A 27,677-nucleotide genomic window follows, 5' to 3' on the forward strand; every position below is an offset into this window, starting at 1 on the left:
TTCATTCAATCCACTCAGGCCTCGAGTCGAGAGTCCACCTTCACAACCTCAAAGCAACAGTTACAATAAGAGTAACACACACATGTGGGTCAGCGCTCGTCATGGAGATCTCGCTGATTGGGCCCCCTACTCAGGTTTGTACTTTAACAGTGTGAGATGGATGGATTGGTGGATGGATTTATCATCTGCAAGTCATTTAAATAAATGTTTTGACTGATTTCATCCTTCAGGTTTTAGTTCAGAAGAAGAGGCACCTGCACCCAAATACAAAAAGCCAACGTACATTAACCAGCCTCACCTGCGCTTTGAAATCACCAGCAATGATGGCTTCAGTGTGAAAGCTAACAGCATAGAGGGTAAGAGCACTTGATTTTTAAATTATGCTTTCAGCTTTACAGTGTGTTGTGTTTCAGGCTCTCACATCACTCTCACCTCTTTCTCCGTCAGGTGCTTGGCGTGCAGTGATCGAAGGCGTCCTGGAAGCTCGAGCAGGTTTTCACATGAAACAGCTGCCTCTGGGGGTGATGAGCGGGCCCCGGGTGCTCGGCGTCGTCCATGATGCAGTAATCTTCCTGCTGGAGCAGCTGCAGGGTGCAGCCAGCTGCAAACGCCACCGCTTCCGCTTCCACCGCTGTGACGATATAGAGGAGGAGCTGCCTATCAATCCCAGCGGCTGCGCTCGTTCGGAAGTCTACACACGGTACACACAGATACATAAACTTGTTAATTTGAAAGAGCACTATGAAATGTTTTTTTACCCAGTCCTTTCTGTTTTTGAAAATCTGTTGTTGTTTTTTAATCCCTCGCCACATTAGAAAAGCGACTTTCGATATGTTCAACTTCCTGGCATCACAGCACAGAGAGCTCCCTGACATAGTAGGTCCATTTGATGAAGAGGAGGATGAATTCCCACTGAAGTCTTCCAGGTAAAAAGATTAGATGAGTGCTACTTTTAATCCTGATGGTATTGTTTTAACCTGCTACCTCAATAAACAGGACACGCTTTTCGGGTTGCTTTAACCCTCCCATGTCCTTGTTGACACCTCTCCTGTGTTTCACCCTGACAGGCGAGCCACCAGCAGTGAGCTTCCCATGGCAATGAGATTCAGACATCTGGAAAAAATCTCCAAAGAAGCTGCAGGAGTTTACAGGTAATAGCAACAAAGCCAAACAAAAGAAAGAAAAGGGAAGCATGACATTAGATTTTCATCCAAAATAAATATTTTAGTTTGCATGTATTTATCTGACACTGTTGTGATCCTCTTAGGTCTGAAATTCACGGTCGCGGTCTTTTCTGCAAGAGGAATATCGAGGCTGGGGAGATGGTTATCGAGTATGCAGGCACCGTCATTCGCTCTGTTCTGACTGATAAGAGGGAGAAGTATTATGACGGCAAGGTTGGTGGACAAAATGTATCTTAACAAGCAAACTGATCGAAAGCCTTCCTATTCCTATTCCTTCTTGGAAGGCTTTTAAGTTGGTTGATTGGTTTTTTGACCTGATCAAGCAGCGATCATGTAACATGTAACATGTAATAATGTGTTGGGCAGCCGTTTTTTAAATCCAGTGAAGGAATGGCATATTCTGCAACTAACGGTTGAAGCAGATGTCTGTCTGACATGAGTCTGGTTCTGCTCGAGATTTCTGCCTCTTAAAAGAAAGATTTTCCTCGCCGCTGTAACTTCCTAAATGCTGCGAGGTGCAGTGTTCATGGTGGATTAAGATGAGATAAGATTGAGTCCTGTAAGATGAGACTGGATTTTATCCTGTCTTGAGGTTGGGTCTTTGTTAATAATATAACAGAGTACGGTCTAGACCTGCTCTGTTTGTAAAAGTGTCTTGAGATAACATTTGTTGTGATTTGGTGCTACACAAATAAAGATGATTGATTGATTGAACTAACAATAAAATACAAAAGATATTCACTAGCAAGGACCATGCCACACAAGGATATAAGTTTGAACATTTAATTAATTAGTTGTGCGTAGTGTGCCCAGCAGAAGGAGACTCAGGATGGGGGTTCCGTCTCAGTGTTATCCTGCCGAAGCTGATCTTGACCCAGGTTGTGCCTGGAAGTAGACAGGGCATAGAAGGAGCGAGCAAAAGTTGAGTAGGAGAGGACAAGGAAATAAGTGAAGTGCAGTAGAGTAAGGTGAGGGAGGGTGGGTTGAAGAATCACGGACAAGCAGTTGGAGTAGGCTGGCTACGTTTAAGTAGGCTTGTCAGGTGATTGAGGGTGTGGTTTAGGCGTGGTCCTGCTCCCGAATTTAAGTTAACACCTTAACTTCATGTAATAGAATAGTCTAATAACTGCCCCCCAAAAAATCCCCACCCATAGAGGGATTGATTTTGATCTGAGGTATCATAACTTTTAACCTATTGGATTCAATGAAACTGTGACAATAACAATGTTCTCCATCAGGGCATCGGCTGCTACATGTTCCGCATCGACGACTTTGAGGTGGTGGACGCGACGATGCAAGGCAACGCAGCTCGTTTCATCAACCACTCATGCGAGCCCAACTGCTACTCCCGCGTCATCAACGTGGACGGCTGCAAGCACATCGTCATCTTTGCGCTGAGGAAGATCTACCGGGGCGAAGAACTGACCTACGACTACAAATTCCCCATCGAGGACGAGAACAGCAAGCTGCACTGCAACTGCGGGGCGAGACGCTGCCGGCGCTTCCTGAATTAGTACAGCCAGACCCATAAACACAACCGAACACACTATGTACAAACAGCCATGTTGTTGAATGCACTTGAATTTAGGAGTTTGATGAAGCTGATTGTTGTGCAGCAGCCATGATGATGCACACTGGACTTATCTAATGAACTTTTTCACTTTGTTGAAAGCTTTATTTATAGACTGATTGCAGAAAGTGTGTTTGCTGACTTTTCTGTGACTCTGAACTACGTCATAGAAACCAGATTAGAGCCATAAGACAAAGCGTGGGGTGATCTCTATTTATTTGATTTCAGACTGCTGGATTGAAGATCTGTGAGGGAGAGTCGTTTAAATAATACAACTGCTCTTCTATTTGGATTTAAGCACTGTTTTACTTCTGTATACTATACATTCATTATGTTTTTCAGAGTTGAATATGCCAGTAGCCCCTGCTAGGACATATAAGCAGCTACAACAGTCTGACATCAGTCTCACAGATGTCATGGGATTTCTGTTATTATGCTTGTGACAGAGTGTCTTTGTAAACGTTAAGGTCACAGAGAATTTATTCAGCACCTTACTTTGAACGATCTCCTTTGGCAGCACTGGTGTTGCAGCAGACAGAATAAATTTTACATCAAAGCAACAAAAAGGAACATATTTAACTCAAGGCACCTGGTATACATTGTAGTTGGCTGCATTTTAAATTCACTCTGGATACAACAAGTTACGTGAGCAGGGAATCCAATATTTTAGGTGCTGGTGACATTTACCCCTAATTGTAGTTTTAATATAGTCACCCAAGACTTTTTTGACCCCCGTTTATTCAGTTGAAATCTCCTGTTTTTATTTGTATCAGCAGATACGCCGTGATGTTTTTATCCTGTCTGTCTTCATTTGTTTATTTGTGCTGTTTGTGTGTTTTAGGGTCTATGAGGGAGAGTTTCCTTAATGCAGGGTTCAAATTGAATAAAGTGATCTTGCTTGGCACAGTCCCCTATAAATCCTTTTGTATTTTTGTATATTTGAACGATACATGTATATTCAACAAGCTACTGGGCATACATGTGTTTGACCTTTTAACTTTCTATGTGTAAGTGAAGGCTGACTAAGAGAACAGAAGCTATTGCGGAGTTGTGAACCTTTTTCTTCTTTGTGTTTTGCACCGTTTTTGCACCCTCATCCTCTGTTGTTTGTTTTTGTTTTTTTTGTCAACCACAGGTGTACTACCTCAACAGTCCTAGAGTTTAGTTTATAGGCTGAATGCTGAGGATGTTTGTTTTGTGTTTTCGGAACAATAGTTGAATTTCCCACCAGAAGTTTGTGACTTAATTGTCTCACAATTGATTCTTGCCTTGTACATAGTTGTATAAAGAATTTCTAAACCTGTTAAATATTTTTGTACCTCCAATTTTTTTATTTATGTTCAATAAAAATTTGAAATGTTTAAAACTTGCATTAAATTTGGCAATGTTTTTATTAACTAGTAATAGTTAAATTACTTAGATCATAGCACCTCTTCTTCAGTTAACATGTATGTAGGCCCTTTTGCTCTGTGTACTGTCAATCCTCTAACTTTAAACCAATGACAGGCGAACTAGAAGGAAATGTCAATCTTTTAGCTGCTAATCTGGTCTGTCCTTTGTTAGGTAATATAAAGCAGTTGCTATTAGATTTAAACTATCTCCAACCTTTTGAAGTCAAACACTGCCTATCTGAATCATCATCAATAGGCTGCATATGTCCATATTTTAAGCAGAATAGTTAACTCTATTCAAAATTGAATCCATAAGAGAGGACCACTGATAGACACAGTGCTCATTCCATTCCATTCTCTCTTCAGCAGGTTTGAATCTGTCTTGTCAGAATCACTCTCAATTACTGCAAAGCCTCTCGAATGCTCTTGTGGGCCACTGCTGCAGGAAAGCTTTACCTATTCCACTAAACATCAGTCTAATACTGCAGTTATCTCCTATCAAATATGTTGTTAATCCATATTGCCTTCTGGATGCCTCTCCAATTTATAGAAATGTAAAGAAGTGCCCTCTGGACGCACCCCCCAGACCCCCCTTTTGTTACCTCTGCCTCCATACATTTAAATTCACCCTAAACTTTGAGTACCAGGGATTTATGGAAAAGGTGCCCTTTTTATGGGGGTTTCGCCCCTGCCCCTCAAACAGCCTGAGTACGCCACTATCATTGATAAACAACTTACCTTGAGTCTAGTGAAAAACAACATGCTTTTCTTGCTCAGAGTAAATTTTTGCCTTAGTTACACATTTCCACCTGTGAATATAAGGCCTCACTGGGATTGAATTACATCATTTCTGATAAGATAAGTGTGAAACCAATCAGCAGTTACTTAAATTAGCCTGGGATTTGTTCCCTTAGTTTTGACAGTAGTCAAGGTCTTGCCTTTGCTTTCAGCCATATGGTGCATTCCCAGAACAGAGTTCTGCACCTTACCTTCCTGACCTTGCAAAATTCAGGAACATATCGAGCGGAACGGGTGTATAAAAAGAGCTACAGTGAGGACTGTCCCTTACATTCATCAGAACGTCACCATGAAGGCCCTGGTGTTCCTGACTCTGCTTGGAGCAGCATGTAAGAGACTAACCTAATTCATTTTTAATCTCTGCTCTGATGATAAACATTTCACCAATCAACACTCTTTAGCTTTTGTCTTTTCCCATATATCCTAATGTATCACATATTCTGTTTCAGTTGTTGCAGCTGAGGATGAGAGGGTTGTTGGAGGGTATGAGTGTCCCAGAAACTCTGTCCCCTACCAGGTGTCTCTGAACTCAGGATACCACTTCTGCGGTGGATCCCTCATCTCCAGCCAGTGGGTGGTGTCTGCTGCTCACTGCCACAAGTCGTAAGTACAGGCGTGTCACAAACAGCTAATGTGACGTGCAGGTTGTAGTATAAGATTCACCATAAGTACACAGTATATGAAATACAGCAAGAATTAATGTGACTTTGTTGGTCTTCTGACCTCTGTATTCTGCTATGTATTTGCAGTAAAGACTGAAAATGGAGAAAAGACATCTAATTTTTGCTGTGAGCAACTGAAAAATTAAGAAATTGATTGAAAAAGAGGAGACATTATACTGCACCAAAAGCAAATTTAAAAAATGTTTGCCTTTTTCAAAGAAAATAATCATGACTTTACATGACAGTAACTTATTTTGAAAGCTAATCAAGCATATTCTACAAATATAAATGTATCTAAAAATCTTTAAAAGTCAAGAGCCCATGAAAATCTGGCAACAGTGAAGGAGACTTCCAGAATGCTGAGGGGCTTTAAAGACACAGTAGTTGAAATGCATTTCAGACAGAAGCAATTTCAAAGACACTGGTCTGAGTAAAGAGTCTTATGAGCTGTAAATCATGTAAAAGCTATTAGAAAGCTATCGTGGGGATGATATAAGGTCTAAAATGTGAGCATAATATCCTCTCTTTGAACTGCCCAGTGGTAACTTTTATATCTCTCCCAGTCGTATCCAGGTTCGTCTTGGTGAGCACAACATTGCTGTGAATGAGGGCACAGAGCAGTGGATCGATGGTGCCAAAATGATCATGCACCCACAGTACAATAGCTACAACCTGGACAACGACATCATGCTGATCAAACTGAGCCGCCCCGCCACCCTCAACAGCTACGTCCAGACAGTGTCCCTGCCCTCTCGCTGCCCAGAGGCTGACGAGAACTGCATGGTGTCCGGGTGGGGCAACACCTCCGACAACAGCAGTAAGTTCAGTTAGGGGGAAGAAAGAGAAGATATTAATGTGTTTAAAGCTGCTGTTGGTAGTCACAGAGTAAACATCTGTTCAGAGAGAGGGACTTCGAATGTCAACACTATCCCTCCAAACCAGATTTCCTCTTAGCCCTCGAACACAGATCGGCGTGTGCAGTCATGATAGTGCCGAACTCATAACCAATCGGAGGACATACTAGGGGCCGTCCCTTAACCAATCAGGACAGAGGATTGGAGATTAGCTATGATTGGTCCGTCATAACGAGAACAAGGGGAATATTAACATTGCTTGATACAAAGGTTATGGAAAACGCAGAGATTTCACAATAGTCTCAAATTACTCCACTTACCGATGAGTACCGATTTGTATTATGACCTTTTCTTCAAACCCAGCAGAAAAAAAGTAACGTTTTTTTACACCATTCCTACCAACAGCAGTTTTAAGTGAGAATAATAAACATTCAAACATCCAGTGGCGTGCCCAGAAGGATGACAATGGGTGACATGGGTCTGCTGCCACAAAATCCCAAACTATGATTGGCTATTTACCGTGTCAGAGACAGGAATCACATCAAATCAACAGTTTTGGCTGTGTTTCAAAAGGGCTCATATAGTGCTGGGTGTTATTGAAAAAGATGTTCTCACGATACAATTCTTCACATCAGTCAAAATCGATAATTATCATGATAAATATGGAATAATCATTTCATGAAAAAAAACTTTTATTCATTGGTAGGTATCATTTTTTGTGGACAATCAAATATGCTATTTATCATATAGGGAAATCATATTATAGGTAATATCCAATAATAATATGATTCTTATTTGCTACCTTTTAGTTAAAATACATATATTAACCCTCCTGCTTGTTCGTTTCTCTGGAACAGCAATAATGGTCCTGGGTCAATTTGACCCGGGGAATGTTAAATTATCCAAAAGTGTCAGAGCCCCAAAAAATCCAAATACACATTTTTTAATCTAATTTTGAACTCCATTACTAACCATTTAAATCAAGATTTAGTCCATTGATGTTCTTTAATCCTCACAAATCATGGTTCAATGAGGATAACTCACTCGTGTTTCATTCAAATTATTGTTACAACTTTTTTTAATGTACATTGGAAAGCCCTAAATATAAATACAATAGTTTTACATGACTTAGATTTTTGTTTTTTATATTTTACATTTGAATATTTTTATTTTATGAAGTGAACTTGATAAATTGACACGACACCTCTTCTGTCACATGCTGCCCAGGTTTTTATGCTGCATTTAGCTGGTTTGGAAGGCATATATTGCCTAAGATAGACTTTAAAAAGGGTCAATTTGACCCGCAACATAACAGGAGGGTTAAAACACAAGTAGTCAGAACACATTTTCCCATTTGGAAAATAGTAAGCAACCATTAAAATTCAGGCATTTTCACTAGATATCAAATGATTAATTAGCAGCACGAGTGTTGAACAATAACTATCGACACATCAGTAAATAAACTCAGTAAATACAGAACGTAATGACCTGATTTTCGTGTTATGCAGACAAAAGTAAGATGGTCTTTCCTGCTCTTCCCCCAGACAACTTCCCTGACAGACTGCAGTGCCTGAGGCAGCCCATCATTGATGACAGGATCTGCAGGAACGCCTACCCCCACCTCTTCACTGAAAACATGGTTTGCTCTGGATTCATGCATGGAGGAGCCAGCAGCTGCCAAGTGAGTTTGACCAAAGCACAGGGAACACACAGTGAGTGAGGTGATAGATGATCTCTTCCAGCAGTATGGCAGTCTGTGACTCAGCAGTGTGGTGCTGAGCATTCAAGTTCTCCCCTGTTACTGAGTATTGCATGTAAAGGGATTGGCTCCGTTACATTCAAATGATGCATTTTCCAGCTTTGTGTGCAAGGTGTCATGGGACAATTTTTGATTTGGAATGACATGTATAAAAGTAACTTGACACTGAACAAACACAAATCCTGTACTGCAGTACCCTCTGAAATCACTGCTGGGTAGCTTCATGTGCATGTAGTTGCAACTGTAAACCACAGAGGGCAGCAAAACACTGCCTTCTAGTCTGGTTTTAAGTCTCCATTTATGCAAACATTTTAGAGAGCCGTATGTTATCTATTGTTGTTGGTTGACATTGCTACATGACATGTATTTACTGTGAACTGACGGTAATATTCTTCCACGTCTGCTTGTGTTTGCAGGGAGACTCTGGTGGCCCTCTGGTGTGTAACGGTGAGCTGCAGGGCGTCGTGTCCTGGGGCTATGACTGTGCCATGCAGGGACACCCCAGTGTCTATGCCCGTGTGTGCCGCTACAACAGCTGGATCAGCACCACCATGCGCAACAATTAAACACACACAGACAACCATGAATCCACATGCCGGTCCCAGGCCTTGAAATCAGTTTATTGGAACATTTTCTGTATAACTGTGCCATTTATTTACATCTCAGGAATAACATTACTCTGTCATGACTACAAAAGAAAATAAATGTAATAAAAAAATTAAAAAAGTCAATGCTCTTTCCACAACCTATATTTTTTTGTTTTACAAGGCTACCTCTGTATTGAAATACATATAAAATATCAAACTTTTATCTTGAAACTGTTTCCAAACATCCATGTTATATATTAATGTATACTTACTGTACTATGGACATATGCATCTCTGTCATATGGCTTTTGCTCTCAGTAACCGTGGAGTGATTTGGGAGGCAGGCAAACTTGAGTAAACAAGCAATAAGGCATTTCTGAATTTCACCTGTCTGGATTCTTTACATACATTCCTCAGATGGCGCTTTGTAAACTTCACTGTTTCTTGTTTGCTGAGACAATCTGAACATACAGTGTGAAAGACAGAGAAAGCAGCTGGGATGGTTATGCAGCCATATTAAACAGGGAAGCATCTGCACTGGGTTTAAAATTATTTAGGGATTGGATAGTGGTAAATATGACCACATATTTCATTTTTCTCATTGCTATTATAGCAATAACTGACAGGAGGTAGCATCTGCTATGCCACACATTTGTCAAGTGACATGCATACAGTAAAAGAATGTCTTTGTAAGGTTTTTAGCCAACATGACATTTAGCTTGAGCTTTAATGAGTTTAAATGCATTTATTGCAAGTCATTTTAGACAGAAGTCCCCTGAGGTAAATGTGATGAGATACCAAGCCTTTCTGTAAAGTTCTTTCTTTAACCCTCCTGTTATGTTGGGGGTCAAATTGACCCTTTTTAAAGTCTATTTTAGGCAATATATGCCTTCCAAACCAGCTAAATGCAGCATTAAAATCTGGTCAGCATGTGACAGAAGAGGTGTTGTGTTAATTTATCAACATCACTTCATGAAAAAAACAAAATTCAAAATATAAAATATAATAAACAAAAATGTATGTCATGTAAAACTATTGTATTTATATTTTGGGCTTTCCAATGTACATTTAAAAAAATTTTTAACATGAATTTTAATGAAAAACGAGTGAGTTATCCTCATTGAACCATGATCTGTGAGAATTAAAGAACACCAATGGACTAAATCTAGATTTAAATGATTAGTAATGAAGTTAAAAGTATTGTCCCAAGTTAGTGTTCAAATATAGCTGTTTGTCTTTTTCTAGACCAAGTCAAATGTTATACTCTCTTCTTCAGCAGAAAAGGCACTCAAAAAATAAGTCTTTGCTTGTAATACTGTATATTTTGCCTCCACTTATTCTATGTTCAACAACATACCAGACCAGCTATTGGCTTTCTCTGGACCTGTGGGCAAGTTCTCATCGACTTCAGGCTACTATAAGAAAACAAAGAAAAACAAAACAATCATAAACGTAGCACCTCACTTTCTCTCATCCTTTCTTTCATTCTCTCTTTCAACCAGTTGGCTTTTTCCAAACCATCTTGAGGCCCTCAAGAAGCTGCACACATTCCTTGAGCCCACACTAAGGTGGACATACACCTCTAACTGACCCACCCCTCGCAGGTGCAGGTGAGGAGCTCTGAATGCTGGTGAGACATACAGTACATATAAAGTATATATTGCATTACATTCTTTTGTTATTCATGTTCTCTCAAGAGAAAGGAAATCAAACATTCCAACTTATCAAAAGTGTGACATATTTTCTCTGTAGACCCTCAGCTCTTTTGTTGGCTCAGTGTAGCAGAGAAGATAACATCAGCTGAGAGTCGGTTTTGTGGATTACGGTTTTCTGTATATATTGTAGCAGTTATGGAAAAATCTACACAAAAGGAATGGCCAATATTACACAAGTGGTTTGGGTTTTATCGCTTACACAGAAATTCTTTAAGTGGAGTCCAGAGCTCAGCGGAACTCATAGGAAACAAACAGACAAAATGTTTAGTGTAAAATCAAACTGAAGGCTAAAATAAAAATCTTGAGATATGACTTCCTGGGAGGGATATACTGTATGTAGGATCTGATCACCCCTTGTAGTCCTATATAACAGAAAATGCAATACAATAGCTTATTATTAAAACCAATGACATACAACTGTTTAAATCTATATTTTTACTGCTCATTTTATGGGCTTCAAATGTTTTTTAAATCAACTTCCATCAAAAGTGACTTATTGGATTAAATAAAGATCACCAAATTGTTCAGAAGAGCATCCATCCATCCATTATCTTGAACGCTTATCCCATTAGGGGTAACGAGGAGGCTGGAGCCTATCCCAGCTGGCTTCGGGCAGAAGGCAGGGTACACCCTGGACAGGTCACCAACCTATCACAGGGCTAACAAAGAGAGACAGACAACCATGCATGCACGCACACACTCACACCTACGGGCAATTTAGAGTGATCAATTAACCTGGTAAGCATGTTTTTGGACTGAGAGAACCGAGGCATGCATGGGAGAACATGCAAACTCAACACAGATAGGCACAGCGCTTACCCACTGCACCACCGTGCAGAAGAGCAATCATTTCATTTTCTGTCATCTACCAAATTACTTATCTATTCAAGCTATGCTGTATTGCTGATTTGATGTAAGTGATATAATGCTAGTGTGGCCAACCTGCTCTGGTGTAAAACGTCACATTGTCAACCCATACAAAGACTCTAAGCTCGCCAGACCTCAAAATCGGTTAACAGCTGATGTGATGAATCGACTGACCGGGCAGTTTCTTCAAACAAATGGCACGGGAAAATAGGACTTATTCATCAGGTACAGTACCTGATATGTCATGTGTTTTATTACTGTTTATTATATGTATTGAGGCAGCATTAACAGCTCAATTGGGGGCCAAACAATGCAAAAGTCTAGCTGTTAGGGATCAAGCAGTAAAGCACAAGACACAGGTGTAAGTTTTAAAGAGAAGTGGGTTTTTATTTTACCCCAAATTAGGCAAACCAAATTCGCAAACCAAACTTATAAGAACTAGGCTTATAAAAGAGGTTAACTTAACATAACTCAATTTAGCATAACAAAATGTAAGGTGTGAGCTAAACAAACAGACATCAAGGAACTTATATAGTGGTTGGACCAAACCAAGTTTAACTCAAGGGGTAAACAAAATTGACGCTTAATCAAACTGAATTCAAAGTAATACTAACTAAGCCCAAACCCCCCCATGACATCCGAGCCCATGGTCTGCTCCACTCAGCTGGCTTCAGCATAAAAGTCCCTTTCACCCTTGACCACACCTTTTGTTCATTCCAGGAAGTGCCATGCTCCCACAGCCAGGTAACTCACTGTGTCGCTCCAGCCATCACACTGGCCAACAAAATACTTGAAATTAGTGATGGTGAGATGAAGCTTCGTGTAGCATTGAGGCTTTCCATCCAGTTGGTTCACTCATGGGTCAAAGCTTCATGGCGCTCCATTTGCTCTACTGCGCTATCAAGTGGACAATGTAAATGTAAAATAATCGCAGTGATTATAATGACACAATCCCTTTGGTGTGTGAAGCTTTGAATTGAATAAATTAATGATGTTTGTGATGCCAATACATAAATAACAAACTTCTAAATATTGTGTCTGTCTTCATGATACATTGGCTGGGTCAAAAGGCAAAGTGGAAACAAATTGGGGAGAAGGTTGTGACTATGCGCTGCCCATTATTTTTCGAATCGTGCACCAAACCCGGGAACCGGGTCCTGAATCAGTCACATGGTACAGGCAGCTGGCGAGGCTTCGAACGTCACCACATACGTCATCAACACAAGCCTCAATACATGCTTCAAAGAAATCTTCCTGGATTACTCGGCACACGCTTCGAAGCCTCGACACGGGAAAACACATCACTACTTGAAATACTTGTTCACTGTGTCTGTGACCTATTTCTTGTGAGATGCTCTTGAATAAGATACTTACAAATAATAAAGCCAGTTTGATTGTATTTGTCATTTCAATCTGAAGGGGGAATTGATCCCTGGGCTCAAGCACTTGACTGTGAGGAGAACACACATGCCACACAAGTAATGGTAAATGGCTGCTACTTCTTTCAGGGAGATTTTTTAGATTTATAATGAAAGCATTAGCAGGTGTGAAAATCAGCTTTCTTTGATTGGATAGATGGCAGTTTTAAAATAAATATGTTTTAGGGTAGAAAGGGTTTAGTATGAAGAGGGTAGAAACCCCTGATACTTGTTTTGATCCTCTAGCCAGCTTGGACATTAGTGTGTAGGCAGGTTAGGAGGAGAAGGGAGAGAGTAGAAGTAGAGAAGGATGACAGTGGAGGGAGAGGAGGGCTGCAAGTACGAGTAATCTGGTTACTTGGGAGACTAGGGCTCTGCACACATAATCAATGACAATGCATTATAGAGAAGTTCACCTTCTTCTCACGTCAACAACAATTGATTTTTCAAACATAAGGGGGTATAGAAAGAATATTAAAAGGATAAATGTATCGAACTAGTAGAATATCCCAAAATGGGAAAAAGTGTCAGGAGTACTCTTGGGTTAAAGAGAAACCGCATCAGTTAGAGGAGGAGGAGGAGGAGGAGGAGGAGGAGGAGACAGTCTCTGTCAGGTGGTAAGTCCTCTCTCAACATCAAGATGGAAGAAATTTGCTGACTCCACATGCAGACAGCAGCTCAGAGTCTTTTTGCAGCTCCTACACTAACACACACACACACACACACACACACACACACACACACACACACACACACACACACACACACACACAAACAAAACAGAACAGAAGTTAAAATCATTCACACTACTCTGCATACATCAGATACATTACAAACTAGCCCAATTGTATTCCATCAGATGCAATTTGAGTTTTTTTTAATTTTAATTTTCATTACAAACTTCTGGCTTCTACTTGTGCATTAAGACAACTTTAAAGTTAGGATTGACATTGGTATTTAACATTTTGTTTTTCATGTTTCATTTTAACATCATTTAAATCACTTCTTAAAACTCACTCTTGTAGACTTGCTTTTATGTGACATCACCGTCAATGTCTTACTGTCTTTAGTATTATTATTATTATTATTATTATTAGTAGTAGTAGTAGTAGTAGTAGTAGTAGTAGTAGTATTGTTTTACTGGGTATCCCATCTTATTTCATTTTATTTACTTGATTCTCTTAATACCTCATGTATTGCCTTTATTGCTTTTATTCATTTTGATTGCTTCATTTATTTTACTGGTTTTATCCACACACAATGATTATATCTCTTATTGCCTTTTAGCTTTTTTAGCTTTCATTTATTTTCTTTTAATTTTTGTCATCACTTTTATCTTTAAATGCTTTAGCTATACTTTGATTAAATATCATATGTGAGATATGCAAATTCACACTGCCGCATATCAGCTAAATATTTAGGATCGTGGAGCAACATTTAACATTTAGATTTAACATTTAACATTTAGATTTATATTTAGCATTTGGATATAACCATGATTTTAACTTAATATATTTTTCACAAGAAAATTAAATGTGAAGAAGATCACAAATATTCCTCTAAATGTGGTAAAAAAAATCTTTTAAAAATTCAGTCTACATTTTTATGATGTTTTGGAGCTAAATGTGAAGAAACGTTGCTGTTATTTTCAGTGTGCACATCTTTACAAACGGCGCCCCATAGTAATCGATACTCAAATGAGTAGCGTGTGAGTATCGATATATCGATACCACAGACTCGATACACCCACCACTACCAGTCATGCAGTGTCTGCTGCTTTTAGGTTTATCATCACTAACAAACTCCTGCTGCTTGACAACTTTCATGGCGACACCTTGAAGGTAATTTCGATACAAGGGTGAACTTATAATTATTTATAAATTGTATCTGATATTTTGAGCCCAAACCAGTCAAAGTGGCTTGGACAGTTGGATTATTGAAGTTAAGTGATAGCACGCAAGTCATGACGACACTGACAGCTACATACATGTACAGCTCTTATGTTATCAGGTACTAACAGGTATCTTTAAAGCAGCTAAAGAAGGATGCTGAGGAAGGAGTCGTTTGAAAGGATGATACCATAGCCTGATTTAACCTCTATAGCAACTGGAGATTATCCCTCTCTAGTGGCGCCGTATAGGGGGTGGGGATGATTCTAAGGGCCCTTGACTGACAGGGGGCCCGAAAATAATAAGAATAAGAATTAAAAAAAAATCATAATTGATATTTTTTCAGTGTAAGGTAATTAAGAAAACGGTCCCGTTGTCTTCATAAAATGTATATCAGAGATCTCTACTTTATTTGGGCAAATTCATATTAACCCCCCCCTGTATCGACATGAAACGGTACAGCCCAGCCTGAGTCGCACTAATCAGCTGTGCCGAGCAGTCAGACAGAAGTTGCACAGTGCACAGAGTGCGCTAAAGGCAGCTAAAAGCTATGGAAAGACAAAGTCTGGGTCCCAGAAAAGGAGGGAAATAAAGGAGAGAGAGAAGAAAGGGCGACAGTATGTCACCCAGGAAAGGTTGGTATAGTCTTTGAGTGGTTAAAATCAACCTGTTTGCTAGTTTGATGTCCACAATGAGATGAACTACGTTTCAGCGAATTATACTAAATGGGTTTCCCCGCCCTCCCTACCAGACTCAGCAGCTGATATGTCAGCACGTGCACTGTCTCCACACAACTCCCCCCAACCCAATGAACAAGAAGGTGAGCAACGTAGCATGTCAAATAGCATTATTGAAAGGGGTCTGTGGGAATCTCTTTTTTCTCTCTCTATCTGTACTATTACAAAAGCCTGTGAAAACAAAGCTATAGCTAAGCTACATAAGCTACAGCCTATAGTCTGTTTTGGATGCTGTGCAGGTTGAAGCATTGAGTGATTTAGTCTGTTTTAATGTCACAGAGATTACTCAAATAATTCCTTCAAATCAGATATTTTGATGCTGACTGAATTTTAGGCAGTCCCACGAGGGGCCATTTGTTTAAGTAGCTTTAACCTCATAATAATTGTAATTAATAAACTTGATCCGCTATTGTGATATCCGATATGTTCATTTTGGTTCCATGATGAAGCCATGAAAACATAATAAAAGAAGGGGCACCTTGTGTGCAGGGAATCTTTCATTTTTGCCAGTCATACAGTGAATATTTGACTCCAAGAGGCAAGACTGCTGTAAAGGTAGAGTTATGTAAAGCTTTAGCTGGGTTGATTGGATCCTGGAGATGTAGTTACAGCGGTTGCACAGGGTTCTTGTGGCCTTTGGTAATGGGGCCCAATGTGATATTTTTTCATGGGGCTCAAAATCCCTGGCGGCGCCCCTGTCCCTCTCTGTAAGCCTTTCACTCAATTCTACCATAACAGACACACATATATATTCTCAATACATGTTATAATTACACAATGTGATGCATGTGTGTGTCAATCTTATGTGGAAACGGTTTAAAATAAAATCTTTTCATGGTGTGAAGCTGATTTTGAGCGACTCCCACTGAATTCCAACAGAGGGCGCTGTTTGGACACCAGTTACTCATCTCTGGCCCATTTCTCTGTTCCCTTATCAGACCCAAAGGCTTTTCAAGAAGTGTGCTGCAGTCTGCAGGCGGGGAGAAAACACCTCAGTGAAGAAGAGGCCACCACCAGTGGAGGGTTAGTAACCGATCAGTCTCATTTTTTCCAGCCATAAGCATTTGCTCTGTGCTTGTACAGTTTGTTGCTCTCATCAGTCTTTTCAAATACTGAAATGAACCTTTAGACTAAAACTGTTAATGCCGGGGGCCTTAGGTAATTTAGAAGACAATGTGAATAATGATGACGTAACAATCTCATTGCTAATTTTTCATTAACTTCTCTACAAATCGGATGTATAATTTGACATGTTGTCAGACACAGTTTCCTGTCCTGGTCTTTGTTTGCCAAGGTGATGGCTGCCCTTGGAACAAACAGCAGTATGCAGTGACTGATGCTGAAATTCTAATAAAAGGGAAAATATTACTAGTTGGAATTAGAAAAAGGTTCTTGCCAAGGTGACGTTTTCAGCACATTTCTTGTATGACCTCCGATTAACCTGCCATTCCTCTTCCTTGCCTCCTTACCTTCCTAATCACTGACATTGTTGGTTGAGGTATTTACATTATCTTAAAGCTTCATTCACGGCCCTATCTACTCACTTGCAGCAATCTATGCTCGTCACCTGGGAGCCGCAAAATGAGATTTCACACAACTTATTATTTAAGATATGTTGTACTTCTGACTATATTCACAGTATGTATGCAAGCTACAAATTCCAAAGGGCCTGTTAGCAATGGAGGCAAGTAATAATAATAGTACCAATAATTATAATAATACTTTTTTGTTGTTGTTTTACATCTAATTAATCTGTACATTGTGCTGTGTGCTTTGGATAACATGTAAGCTTAAGATTAGAGTATTTATTCTCATTTTATTCAGATGTCACTCATAAAGAATGGAGCATTTTTACACATAAAAAGCAAATGCAAACATTATTCAATGTTTTAATAGTTGTTTGTTGGAATCATACATTTGATTTTCTAGACAACTTAATCACCTATTAATTTCATTTGCATAATAAAAAGTAACAGATTATATATGTAATTTGAGCTTTTCATCAAGGCTTTAAATTAAGTGTTAAAAATAAAGATTGTACATCACAAAAAGATCATTTTAGAAGATCCTTAAGATAACTTTATATAATATAATATAATATAATATAATATAATATAATGTATTTTATTAATAGAGTAGAATAGAATGTACTTTATTAATCCCCGATAAATATTTGCTATTCTTCATTTTTTTTATTTAATTTTGTGACCTTCCTGAATTCATTTTGCTGCTTTTATAAGGCACTTTGTAACTTTGATTTGAGTTAATGTAATACTAGTTGCAAGCTATTATTGAATTGAAGTGTAATAGCCCCAACTGTGCGCTTGCAACATCCTTCCATAATGGTAAAAGTTTAAATCCTTATCGAAAGAAAACTAAACTAAAGATTATTTTGAGTTTCTGGTAACACCAGGTAAGAGTTCGCCATCTTTCTTAACTGTATGACTAAATGATTTATCAGGATAACAATAGTAGGATTAATTACTACTGAACAAATTGTCATTCTTGTAGTGCTGCTTAATTTCCAGTAGATTGTTATAGCAGCAGTGTGGTGCTTTTAAACTGCTGCAAAGACAGAAAATCCTGCTGTTTTTAATCATTTCTTTCTTTGACCTCAAAAAGTCATGTCTTCTTTACAGGTGCGAAGGCTTACATCAGATGTGGATTACTACCCGTGTGTGAAACACTGCATCTAAAGCCAAGGTAGATGTATGTGTGTTTACAAATGTGCAGACATGTTCACACTAACACATAGAGCAGCCCTGTACTCTCTGTGTCTGCCTGTCTAAGCTTCTTCCCCTCCCCCCCTCTCAACATCTCTCTCCCCTTTTTTGTCCCCCTCGTCCTCTCCTTTTCCCTCCTGCTCACTCTCCCCTGCCTGCTAGCACTATTTCAAGCCTCTGCCTTGGAGAGAGAGAGAGAGAGAGAGAGAGAGAGAGAGAGAGAGAGAGAGAGAGAGAGAGAGAGAGAGAGAGAGAGAGAGAGAGGCAAGGACACACAGATGCGCAGTTAGAGAGAGAGAAAGAGTGAGAGGGGAGGGGAAAGCAGACAGGATTTAGAGTTCAAGTGCACATGCAGAAAATAGGCTGAATAGAGGAGAGTCAGAGCAGAAAGGAAACCAGGAAAAGGAACGGCAGGGGCGGGAGACAAAGCACACAGTAGCTCTTTCTCTTTTTCCTTTCTTCCTCTTTATTTTCTTCTCTTTGAACAAGGTGTTAGCCGTGGAGAAAAGAGTAGCACAAAATTTAAAAATCGTGAGCATTAGAAAAATCTATTCCTATTCCTGCTCCTTCCTCTTCCCTTCCTTTCCCCAACCGACACACGTCGTCTATCCCTCCCTCTTGGATATTTCTCTATGAACCCCCCAGTCCCTCTCTCTCTCTCTCTCTCTCTCTCTCTCTCTCTCTCTCTCTCTCTCTCTCTCTTGCTTTCTCCCCTCCCACCTCTTCACGCACACACATGCACACACCCGGAGTCCTTCCCACTCCTTCCTCTCACCATGCTTTCTATCGACTCTCACTGGAGAAGACTGCGACGAGCTCGTTTTTATTTTCCCTTCCTTTTTCTTGCCAGTCTTTGCTTTTGGTAATGTCCGCAAGTATGGAGGCACCATCACGCAGACGCTTTACCCCCTGCGTGGCGCCCCTGAAAAAAGCAGGCCATGGATAGTTCCTGCATTAGACTCATTTCCACAAACCGCTTGTCCTCTCTTAAAAATATTTTTTCTACTCTTCTGCAGTTTTTTTTTTGTCAAGGTAGAACTCGACTTATGTTTGGAAACCTTTTAAAAGATCATATCCGTATCCTGAAGCGGGCGCTTATGGTTGAAGATAAAGAAAAAGAGTGTCCAATGAATGGACAGATGAAGGGGGACAGGCAAAGAATGAGGGGAAAATGGAGAGCGTGGTCTGCGGGAGAAAGCGAGAAAGCCAGAGAGTAGAGAGAGAGAGTAGAGAGAGAGAGAGAGAGAGAGAGAGAGAGAGAGGTAGGAGAAAGAGTACCGGCACTGGCAAGAAAAACAGGGAGGGGGGAATAGAGAAGAAGGGGAACCAGTAGGGGATAGACTTATAGGAAGGTGGGACGGCTGGATAGGAATTGGCAAAAATCGCGGGAAAAAAGAGAAAAAACAAAACTCCAGAATGAGAAGAAACTGGACTCCTCATCAAAGTCCAACTCGCACTTTTGGGTTGCCTTTGTTTTTTGTTTCTTGACATGATTTTTCATCACTTCTCACATCACCTCCTCGTTCATATGTGAGTATACAGTACCTACATGTCCTTCTTGCCCTTTTCCATGCATCCCCTCTGCCTTTCCCCCTTTCTTTTTAGAAGCATTATACTCTCCTCTGCCTTTACGCCTCTCGATTTTCAACTCTCCTCTTTTTTTTTTCTCCTGTTTGAAAAATGTGTTCCCTAGGTTGCTAATCCCCCCATCCTGCTCGTCTATCCCATCTCGCGCTCCACCTCTCTCCCTCTATCTCTCTCTTTCCTCCTCCAGCTCCTCTTTATCGTGGGTTATCGCTGCTCTCTTTGCCTCTCCTTGAAGGATTACCTCTGCTCACATTTAGATGGGGGCTTTGGAGAGGGATCACTGAGTGCACCCAGTTTTAGGGGGCCCATGCATGGGAGGCTTGCACATGAAGGAGGCAGGGTGTGTGCACTTGTGTGTGTGTGTGTGTGTTTCTGTCTGTCCTAGTCGTGTATATATATGTGTCTGTACATGTGTGTGTTAGTATGTTGGGGTGTGATTAAGAGTTAACGGAGCCGGCAGTGGTCACTCCTGCTCACGCATGCGTGGATTTGCACAATCACGTTTCATGTTTCATATTCGAGTAATGATTGTGCGATGATAAAAAATCTACCGATACGAAAGATAAGGTGTTAGCACAGAACAAAAAGCAGAGGTTAAAAAGACTGTAAGTGCCACAGGATTTCTTCTTCTTCTTCTCTTATTGCACATTTCACTCCTCCCATGCTTCTCCCCCTTTTTCTTTCCCATCTTCCATCCATTCATCCGGGTATCCCCAATCTATCTGCTGGTCCGCCTGTAAAGAAAAAACCCACAGTCCAAGATGTGGTTCGGCAAGATGAGATCGGAGTCGCAAAAGCAAAAAACTTGAGTCACTTTCAGCGAGTACTTTTCTTCATGTAACCTGCACAATGGGGCGAGATTACTTCTGATTGATGTGGTGAAGTTACAGGTAAAGATGGAGGCTTTGGTGCAAATTGCTGCTCATATGCGCTGTAAAAATGTCGACAGTTGTGGATTACCTGAAAGCATGATTGTTCTGCAACTACTGTGGGGTTACCATAAAAAAGCGATATATGAAGGAGGTATGGGATGTATAAAACAGGTCTGCTATCATTCATTTAGAGTCTGCTTGTTGTAACATCCATTGAGTGAACCTTTTTTCCTCTGCAGTATCAGCCATAGATATCTCCTGGAATCTCCTTCATTTCTCTTTCCCCTCTGCGGTGTTATATATCTACCTGCTCTGTTTTTTTATTTACATAGCCTCCTGTTATCACTGCCCACATTTTCTCTATCACTTGCCACACTTGTTATCTTTGTCCAAGATTGTCCCCTGGTATCATTCCAAGGCGTGTGTTCGTGTGTGTGCTTGTGTGTTCCTCCCTCGACAATGGTTTATACTGTGTGCGTTACTTTAAACGATAAGTGCCGCAACACCTTTTGAGTGTTCGTGCTTGTTTCTGTTATTTCTGTCTGCCTTTAAATCTCTGTGCACCATCTGTTTGTGAATGGAGCGACGATATTAAAGCTATATGGGGACATGGTTGTCAAAAAAAGTTTTCATTAAAACTGCAGATTGCAGATTTTTTTTTAAAGATACTCTGTAGAGTTTAAGAGAAGCTGATTTTACGTCTGCGGCCTTTAGATAACAGTTATTCACCTAGCTCTCAAATCATGTCCAATTATTTTAAACGCAATAATTTGATCAAAATAAAATGATATGACATTTATGAGCAAAGAGCATCCCTGCATATTGTGATAAACCGAGTGGGAGAGCTGCTTTAGTTTAGTGTCCCAGGCTCGACCTTTCTGTGACCTCCGCTGTAGCCCTCGAGAAAATAGAGGGGAGAACTCTTTGATGTCAAAATTCTTGACATGGATTTCCAGCCAAGACAAAAGTCGGATAGGAGAAATAAATCCCTCTCAGCGCCTGCAACTTGTTTTCAAATTTAGCTTTTATGTTACCAAACCTGTCCAGCACCTTTGATTTCTACTCCTGAGGGGATTTGGTGTTAATGCCAGTGTGGTTGTGGGACCCCCAGGTTATGAAATATTACTAAGACAGACCTGGTGTTATGTAATCTTACATAACTGAGGCGGCAGCTCAGCAGGGTCGTGATCAGGGGCTCTGGAGGAGAAGCTATATGGGTCTGCTTATGGTATGAACTCACTGGCAGGGTCAACACACTCTGGGCCTTAAAGGGGAAGAGGCCCCGTCTCCATAAAGACACAGCAGAATCCACACATATGGACTCAAGTGCCCGACACCTAAAGGCTGAGGAAATAGACAGACTTTGTCTATTGTTTGAAATGTTTGCCTAAGTTACAAATTTTATGAGCAAGCTTTATCAGTCCTGTTAGAGCTAAAAAGTAACTTCTTTGTCTTTCATTAACTTAAATGTAATACTCAACTCAAGTTGATTTTAACAACTTTCAAAAAAATTTGTTTCCCTGAAGAGTGCCCAACCTTTTCAGTGTAACACTTCCCTCAAAACCTTGCGTAAACCTGACTGCATATTTGTAGCCGCACACAGTTTGCTACAATTATTGGAGAGGCTTACAGTCCTGTGCCGTGACCCATGATTCACTTTCAACCAGCTCTCTGCGAATCCTGTGTGTTCCTCATTCATAATTGATGGCATTCAACCGCAGCATACATTAATGGATCGAACAGACCTCAGGAATTCCCATGCAATCTGCCATTGTGTGCAGCAGGTTTGAATTTATGCCGCTGATTTTGTCTTTTCCCAGCTGGACACCCATGAACAACTCATGCCAGTACGACATCAGACGCGGTGTGAAAAAGGAGGAAGCATCAGAAGTGTTTAGTTAATTTAACTGAGGATTGAAAAGATCTTGAAAGAATAGATATGGCCCTCAGAATCCAATCAGTACTCTGTGTGATATACATTTTACTTGGGTATCATGCAGATAAATATATACAAATAATGTATTTTTATGCCTTTTTTTTTTTAGATTGAGCCTCTGAGAAAACCAGAACTTTTTCACTGAAGACCAAACTTTTACCAGGTAAGAAAATATTTACTGTGGATCTTCTTTAGTCCAGCTAAGAGCAACAACTTCTGCACTCTTCTTTTCATTTCTCTCCGAAGATAGAGTCTATGTATAGCTTTCTTTATAGCCCAGTACTTTACAGACAAGACTTTTGCTTAATGGCACTCTGCAGTCAGGAACACTTGGTCAGCCATTTTACTCTGTGGCCCGATCGAAACGTCGATGCACCATCAGAATAATTGAATTACTCTTCCCTTAGTCATTCTGTCGTGATTAACCTCGCAGATATGTGCTAACTGTGGGCCTACGTGAAAGAAGCAAACACACAATCTTTCATTTTAGCTGGCACGCCTGCTTGTGTCAGTTTAGTGTGGCTGCGACTTATCATGGTTTGCAACAAGTGGAAGGGTCATCTGATGGTCACGTCCCGATTATCAGATGTTGTTGAAAAGTGAGAGAGCGCGGGGTATAAAGGGCGGCCTGTGGTCTAGCCTTGAAGCTAGCTTTGGAGATGCCTCACATTTCAATTTTGTCTTTGTGCTGATGTCACCCCATGCCCCCGGTCCACCAGCAGGAGAATAAGAGCTACATTCTGCCTCTGTGACACAATAGAGCCCTTCTTGCCCTGCTATTTTCACAATGTGTTTTTTGCTGGGCTCTATGCACACAAATGCACACACTCGTATTCTCAGTGGGCAGACTGCAAAATTAACGTAGCCGTGCACTGATATACCTGATATTTCCATTCTCGTTGGAGGTGTTTGCTCTGAGATTTGAAGTAGTTTGCTCTCGCAGTCACGATGCGCCTTCTAAATACACTGCAGGTCATTTGTTACATCCCCAGATTCATTCCCTGCACCCACTCAAAATGAGAGATGTTAATGCTGCTCCATAAACTGTGTCAGGTCATAAATGTATGTTTTAGATGTAGCTCACATAAGCGATAAGGGAAGGTGTGTGAGTTACTGCAGTACAGTATGTTGGTGTGGTATGGGTTAACATCTGAAGACCGGAGGAATGTGTCCGGGTCGACAGGGAGAATTCCTCAGCTCTGCGCGACTAGGTCACTGCACTGACAAGAGTCTGCCACCTATTTTAGCATGCGCAGTGCTGCCCTGCGCCTCTGTCTCATAGCCTCCTTCTATCTTCTATCTAATTCTGCCTGCCTGCCTCTCTTTCTCTCTCCCAGCTCTCCTTATTTTCCTCTGTCTGGCTTCAAGTCTGTCCTCTTTCCACTCTCTTTCTTTTCATCATTTCATCTTTTGTTCTCCCTGCTTGCTCTTTGTCTGTACCTCTCTCTCTCTCTCCTGTGTCTCTTTCAGTTAATCTGTCTGTCTGTCTTTCAGTAACACTTTTTTTTGTCGTCCTACTTCGCCTCTTGTTTTCCCAATCTTCACTCTGTCTTTTATTTGTCCCCATGCACTTTCTGCTTTTGTTTTTCATTTGAAAATATACTTGCTCTTCCGTGTTTACTCTCTGAATGTTATGTTGTCTTGTTAATGCATTCTTTAACCCTTCAACCTGCTGTCTTTTTGTTTTATCAAGTCTGTCTATTTGTTTCTGTGGCACATTGAGTTCAGTGCTGCAGGTGCTTTTTAAGATGACACGACAAAAAAAACGAACACGAATATTCTCAAATTCATTCTCTGTATGCTTGTGAAATGAAACTGGCGTACTTGTTATTAAAACAGTGCCATGACGTGCATATAGAGGCTGGCGTTGTAGATCATGTATGATTTGTAAGCGGCATTCCCACACAAAGGCTGATGGCATTCATACAGTCTCTATTCCTGAGTGAAGGAGTTTGCAGAGTCTCACCTCTTCATTGGCTAACAGAGGAGGTGACAGACGGACCCCCAGGTACGGGAGTGTTTCCGCTGATGGCAGATGTGGCAATTTGACACAGTCTGAACCCCGCAGACATGTTCACTGAATGGAAGCACATTTCCCCCTCTCCTTTTACACAGGCCTATAGCTCAGGCAGAGGGACATTAACAGCCACATCTGGAGAGTCTCTTGTTCTTTTGTGCAGTACATCAATACACATGTGAATATTTGGCTTAATTTACATTTACATTTGAGAAAAAAAATGAAGTCATGTTTGAATTTTCCTTATAGATACCAAACCATTTGAACTGTTACTTTCTACCATCTCAATGTCTTATGAAACCTCTTGGTCAACAGAAAATAAGACTGCATTGTGGACGATGGATAACAGATAACCAAGTAAATAATTAAACAAAAGCTAAAATCATGATTATTGGGGATGCACCATATTGGATTTTTTTCCGATATCCAAAATGCCGATATTTTCAAACTCATTTAGCTGATTACCGATACATATATTTTTTTCCGCACAACTACTTGCAGAGATCATCAATTCTCTTCTGTTTTTGAATTAGCATACAGTATTATGGTGATACTCTTATCACATTTGTTATGTAATATTCATTTCTTGTGCAAAATAAGAAAAATACTTGATACTTAAAACTGCATATTTATTTACGACAATTGCTTCCAAACAAAATTCATACACAAAGATACATCTTACTTAAAACTTGGATGATGATCTCCCTGAGACAATCATATCAATACCCACAACCAGGGAGAATTTGGCCAATTTCACATTTGACATAGTAAGTAAACCTAACCTCTGTTCACAGGGAACATGTGAAAAGTGCAACTGTACAGCAATTAAACCCAGATTAAATAAAATGGTTTACTCTTTGACAGTAAATGTGCCTAAATTAGTCAGCTACATGTACCTTAGACTGCTGCTTGAATTCAAATTTAACTTAAAACATGAGCCCAACATGTGTGCAGCAGCACCCCATTATTTTATCGGCTAATTATATCAGCGGATATCGGAGTGTTGGCCGATGTCCGATAGTTCATTTTAAAGCCAAAATCGTCCGATACAGATAATGTGCCGATAAAATATCGTTCATCCCTAGTGATTATATATTTTTGTTATCCCAAGTGAAATGAATTTTTATACTAAGATTAAACAAATAGAGGGATGATCTCTCGTTATGTCTTTAGAACTTCATTTAAATGAATGCTCCAAATTTAAAAATCCAAATATACATTAAAAAGTTGATTTTCTCAGCTCTGTTTACAAGAAAATACACATTAAAGTGTATAACTGGCAGAATAAAAAAAAACTTTTAACTATGCTTAAGCTATAGATTGTATTTCTTTGCACATGTATCAAGTTAGAAACTAGCCAACAGAATTATTTATGAAATGTTAAAACTCATTGAATATATATTTGAAACAATTCAGATACTTGTGACTCGATTGTTTGTATTAAAAGCCCATGGAGGGAGCTTCAAATGTACTGCAACAGTTTCAAAAATGGATCTGCTAGCTTAAACAAATGGCAAAAAGAAGTACCTGGTGCAGCTTTTTCACCATCATGTTATGTTCGTTTCTCTGGAACAGCAATAATTATCCTGGGTCAGTTTGACCCGGGGCATATTCAATTATCAAAAGTGTCAGAACCCCAAAAAATCCCAATACACATTTGTTTTAATCTAATTTTTTCTCCATTACTAACCATTTAAATCAAATTTTAGCGCAATGGTGTTCTTCAATTCTCACAGATCATGGTTCAATGAGGATGACTCACTTGTTTATCTTTAAAAATTCATGTTAAAACTTTTGTTAATGTACATTGGAAAGCCGTAAATATAAAAACAATCATTTTACATGACATAGATTTTTGTTCATTTTATTTTACATTTTATTTTTTTTATTTTTATGAAGTGATGTTGATAAATTAGCACGACACCTCTTCTGTCACATGCTGTCCAGATTTTTATGCTGCATTTAGCTGGTTTGGAAGGCATATATTGCCTAAAATAGACTTTCAAAAGTGTAAATTTGACCCACAACATAACAGGAGGGTTAAATGTGACTATGTGCATGTTTTCTATTTATGTCTTGGCAATCTAAGGAAGTCAACTTTGGCTTTGTGAACGTTTAAGACCAGTCTAAACATATCAGTTTTCTATTTAAGTGATTTTTTTTGAAAAATCAAATGACTGTGGTTGAGCTATTTTATTTTACTCAAACCTTTGAATTGAATTAAGGGTAAAACCCTTCAAATATGATTTTACATGGCACTGACACCATCAGTATAAATCTGCGTTCATGTCAGTGCATGTGAGCTTGACCTGCCAACACCCAGCACCTAAAGCTCTGGCAGTTTCAGACGGTGAGGGGAGGTGAGACATGAGTAATAACAGTGACTGATGATGTCACGGACAGCATCGCGCCGCTTCAGCTGGCCCCCTGACCCGGCTTTAGGATGGCGGTGGCAGCGCGCAGGCACCCGTGGGTAACACACGCCAAAGCACATTAGAGGCAGAGAGATGGAGGGAGGCGGGGATGGAACACACAGAACACAGCTCAGGGGGACAGAGAGAGACAGAGAGACAAAGAGAAACAGTGAGAGAGAGAAAGAGAGAGGAGGGGAGGCTGTCAGATTAAAGAGAGGAGAGAAGAAGAAAAGATGAGAGACATGGCCATGTTTGCCTCTCCACGCTTTTTTTCTTTAGCAGACTGTCTGGTTGGAGATGATGTTTTACATCACTGCCTCAGGTATCTCTGTCTCTCTCTCTCTCAGCTCTTTGGTTCCTCTTTCTTTTTAGTTTAAAGAAAAAGAACCAAGTCTATATGAAAAAAAAAGAGATGCAAAGAAATGTGTTTCCTGATTGTAATCAATGATTGGATAAAAGTTCTATACCTTAAAAAATACAACATCTCTATACTACTCATCCTGCAAGTATGTCATACTTGTGATCTCATTGTATGTCCTGATTCAGGACACACTCTCTGTAAAACATGAACAGGTACACACAGAGAATGAATGTCTGTGATTTAAAAAGCATACTTGAGATACAGATTTTTAATTTGAAACAGTTACATTGCAATTTCTATTTGTTTTTTCAGAGGTTAAGATCTCAGGATGTTTTT

The 27,677-nt window shown here is 39.9% G+C and overlaps 2 protein-coding genes and 1 long non-coding RNA gene across 6 annotated transcripts in view; all 3 read left to right on the top strand.

Annotated features, from left to right (window-relative positions):
* kmt2ba (lysine (K)-specific methyltransferase 2Ba) overlaps window positions 1–4,126 on the top strand; it is a 42,329-nt gene extending 38,203 nt beyond the window's left edge. For all 4 annotated transcript variants that reach the window (XM_034704438.1, XM_034704436.1, XM_034704437.1 and 1 more), the window contains 7 exons: window positions 19–134; window positions 231–356; window positions 448–700; window positions 816–926; window positions 1,068–1,151; window positions 1,268–1,397; window positions 2,423–4,126. In XM_034704438.1, coding sequence (XP_034560329.1) covers window positions 19–134; window positions 231–356; window positions 448–700; window positions 816–926; window positions 1,068–1,151; window positions 1,268–1,397; window positions 2,423–2,698 — 1,096 coding nt within the window. In that variant the 3' untranslated portion in view covers window positions 2,699–4,126. The remainder of the gene's footprint in view (window positions 1–18; window positions 135–230; window positions 357–447; window positions 701–815; window positions 927–1,067; window positions 1,152–1,267; window positions 1,398–2,422) is intronic.
* A 1,021-nt stretch (window positions 4,127–5,147) lies between these two features.
* LOC117827547 (trypsin-3-like) lies at window positions 5,148–8,949 on the top strand. Its single transcript, XM_034704130.1, has 5 exons — window positions 5,148–5,272; window positions 5,393–5,546; window positions 6,169–6,422; window positions 8,004–8,140; window positions 8,635–8,949. The coding sequence occupies exons 1-5, from the start codon at window positions 5,233–5,235 to the stop codon at window positions 8,782–8,784; spliced, it is 735 nt and encodes a 244-aa protein (XP_034560021.1). The 5' UTR covers window positions 5,148–5,232; the 3' UTR covers window positions 8,785–8,949.
* A 6,534-nt stretch (window positions 8,950–15,483) lies between these two features.
* The window catches only part of LOC117828118, a 33,214-nt gene continuing 21,020 nt past the window's right edge, over window positions 15,484–27,677 (top strand). The window contains exons 1-4 of the long non-coding RNA XR_004634333.1: window positions 15,484–15,514; window positions 16,370–16,454; window positions 18,071–18,134; window positions 22,659–22,712. This is a non-coding gene — a long non-coding RNA (uncharacterized LOC117828118). The remainder of the gene's footprint in view (window positions 15,515–16,369; window positions 16,455–18,070; window positions 18,135–22,658; window positions 22,713–27,677) is intronic.

This window comes from Notolabrus celidotus, chromosome 16, assembly GCF_009762535.1.
Source record: "Notolabrus celidotus isolate fNotCel1 chromosome 16, fNotCel1.pri, whole genome shotgun sequence".
Taxonomy (NCBI): Eukaryota; Metazoa; Chordata; class Actinopteri; order Labriformes; family Labridae; genus Notolabrus; species Notolabrus celidotus.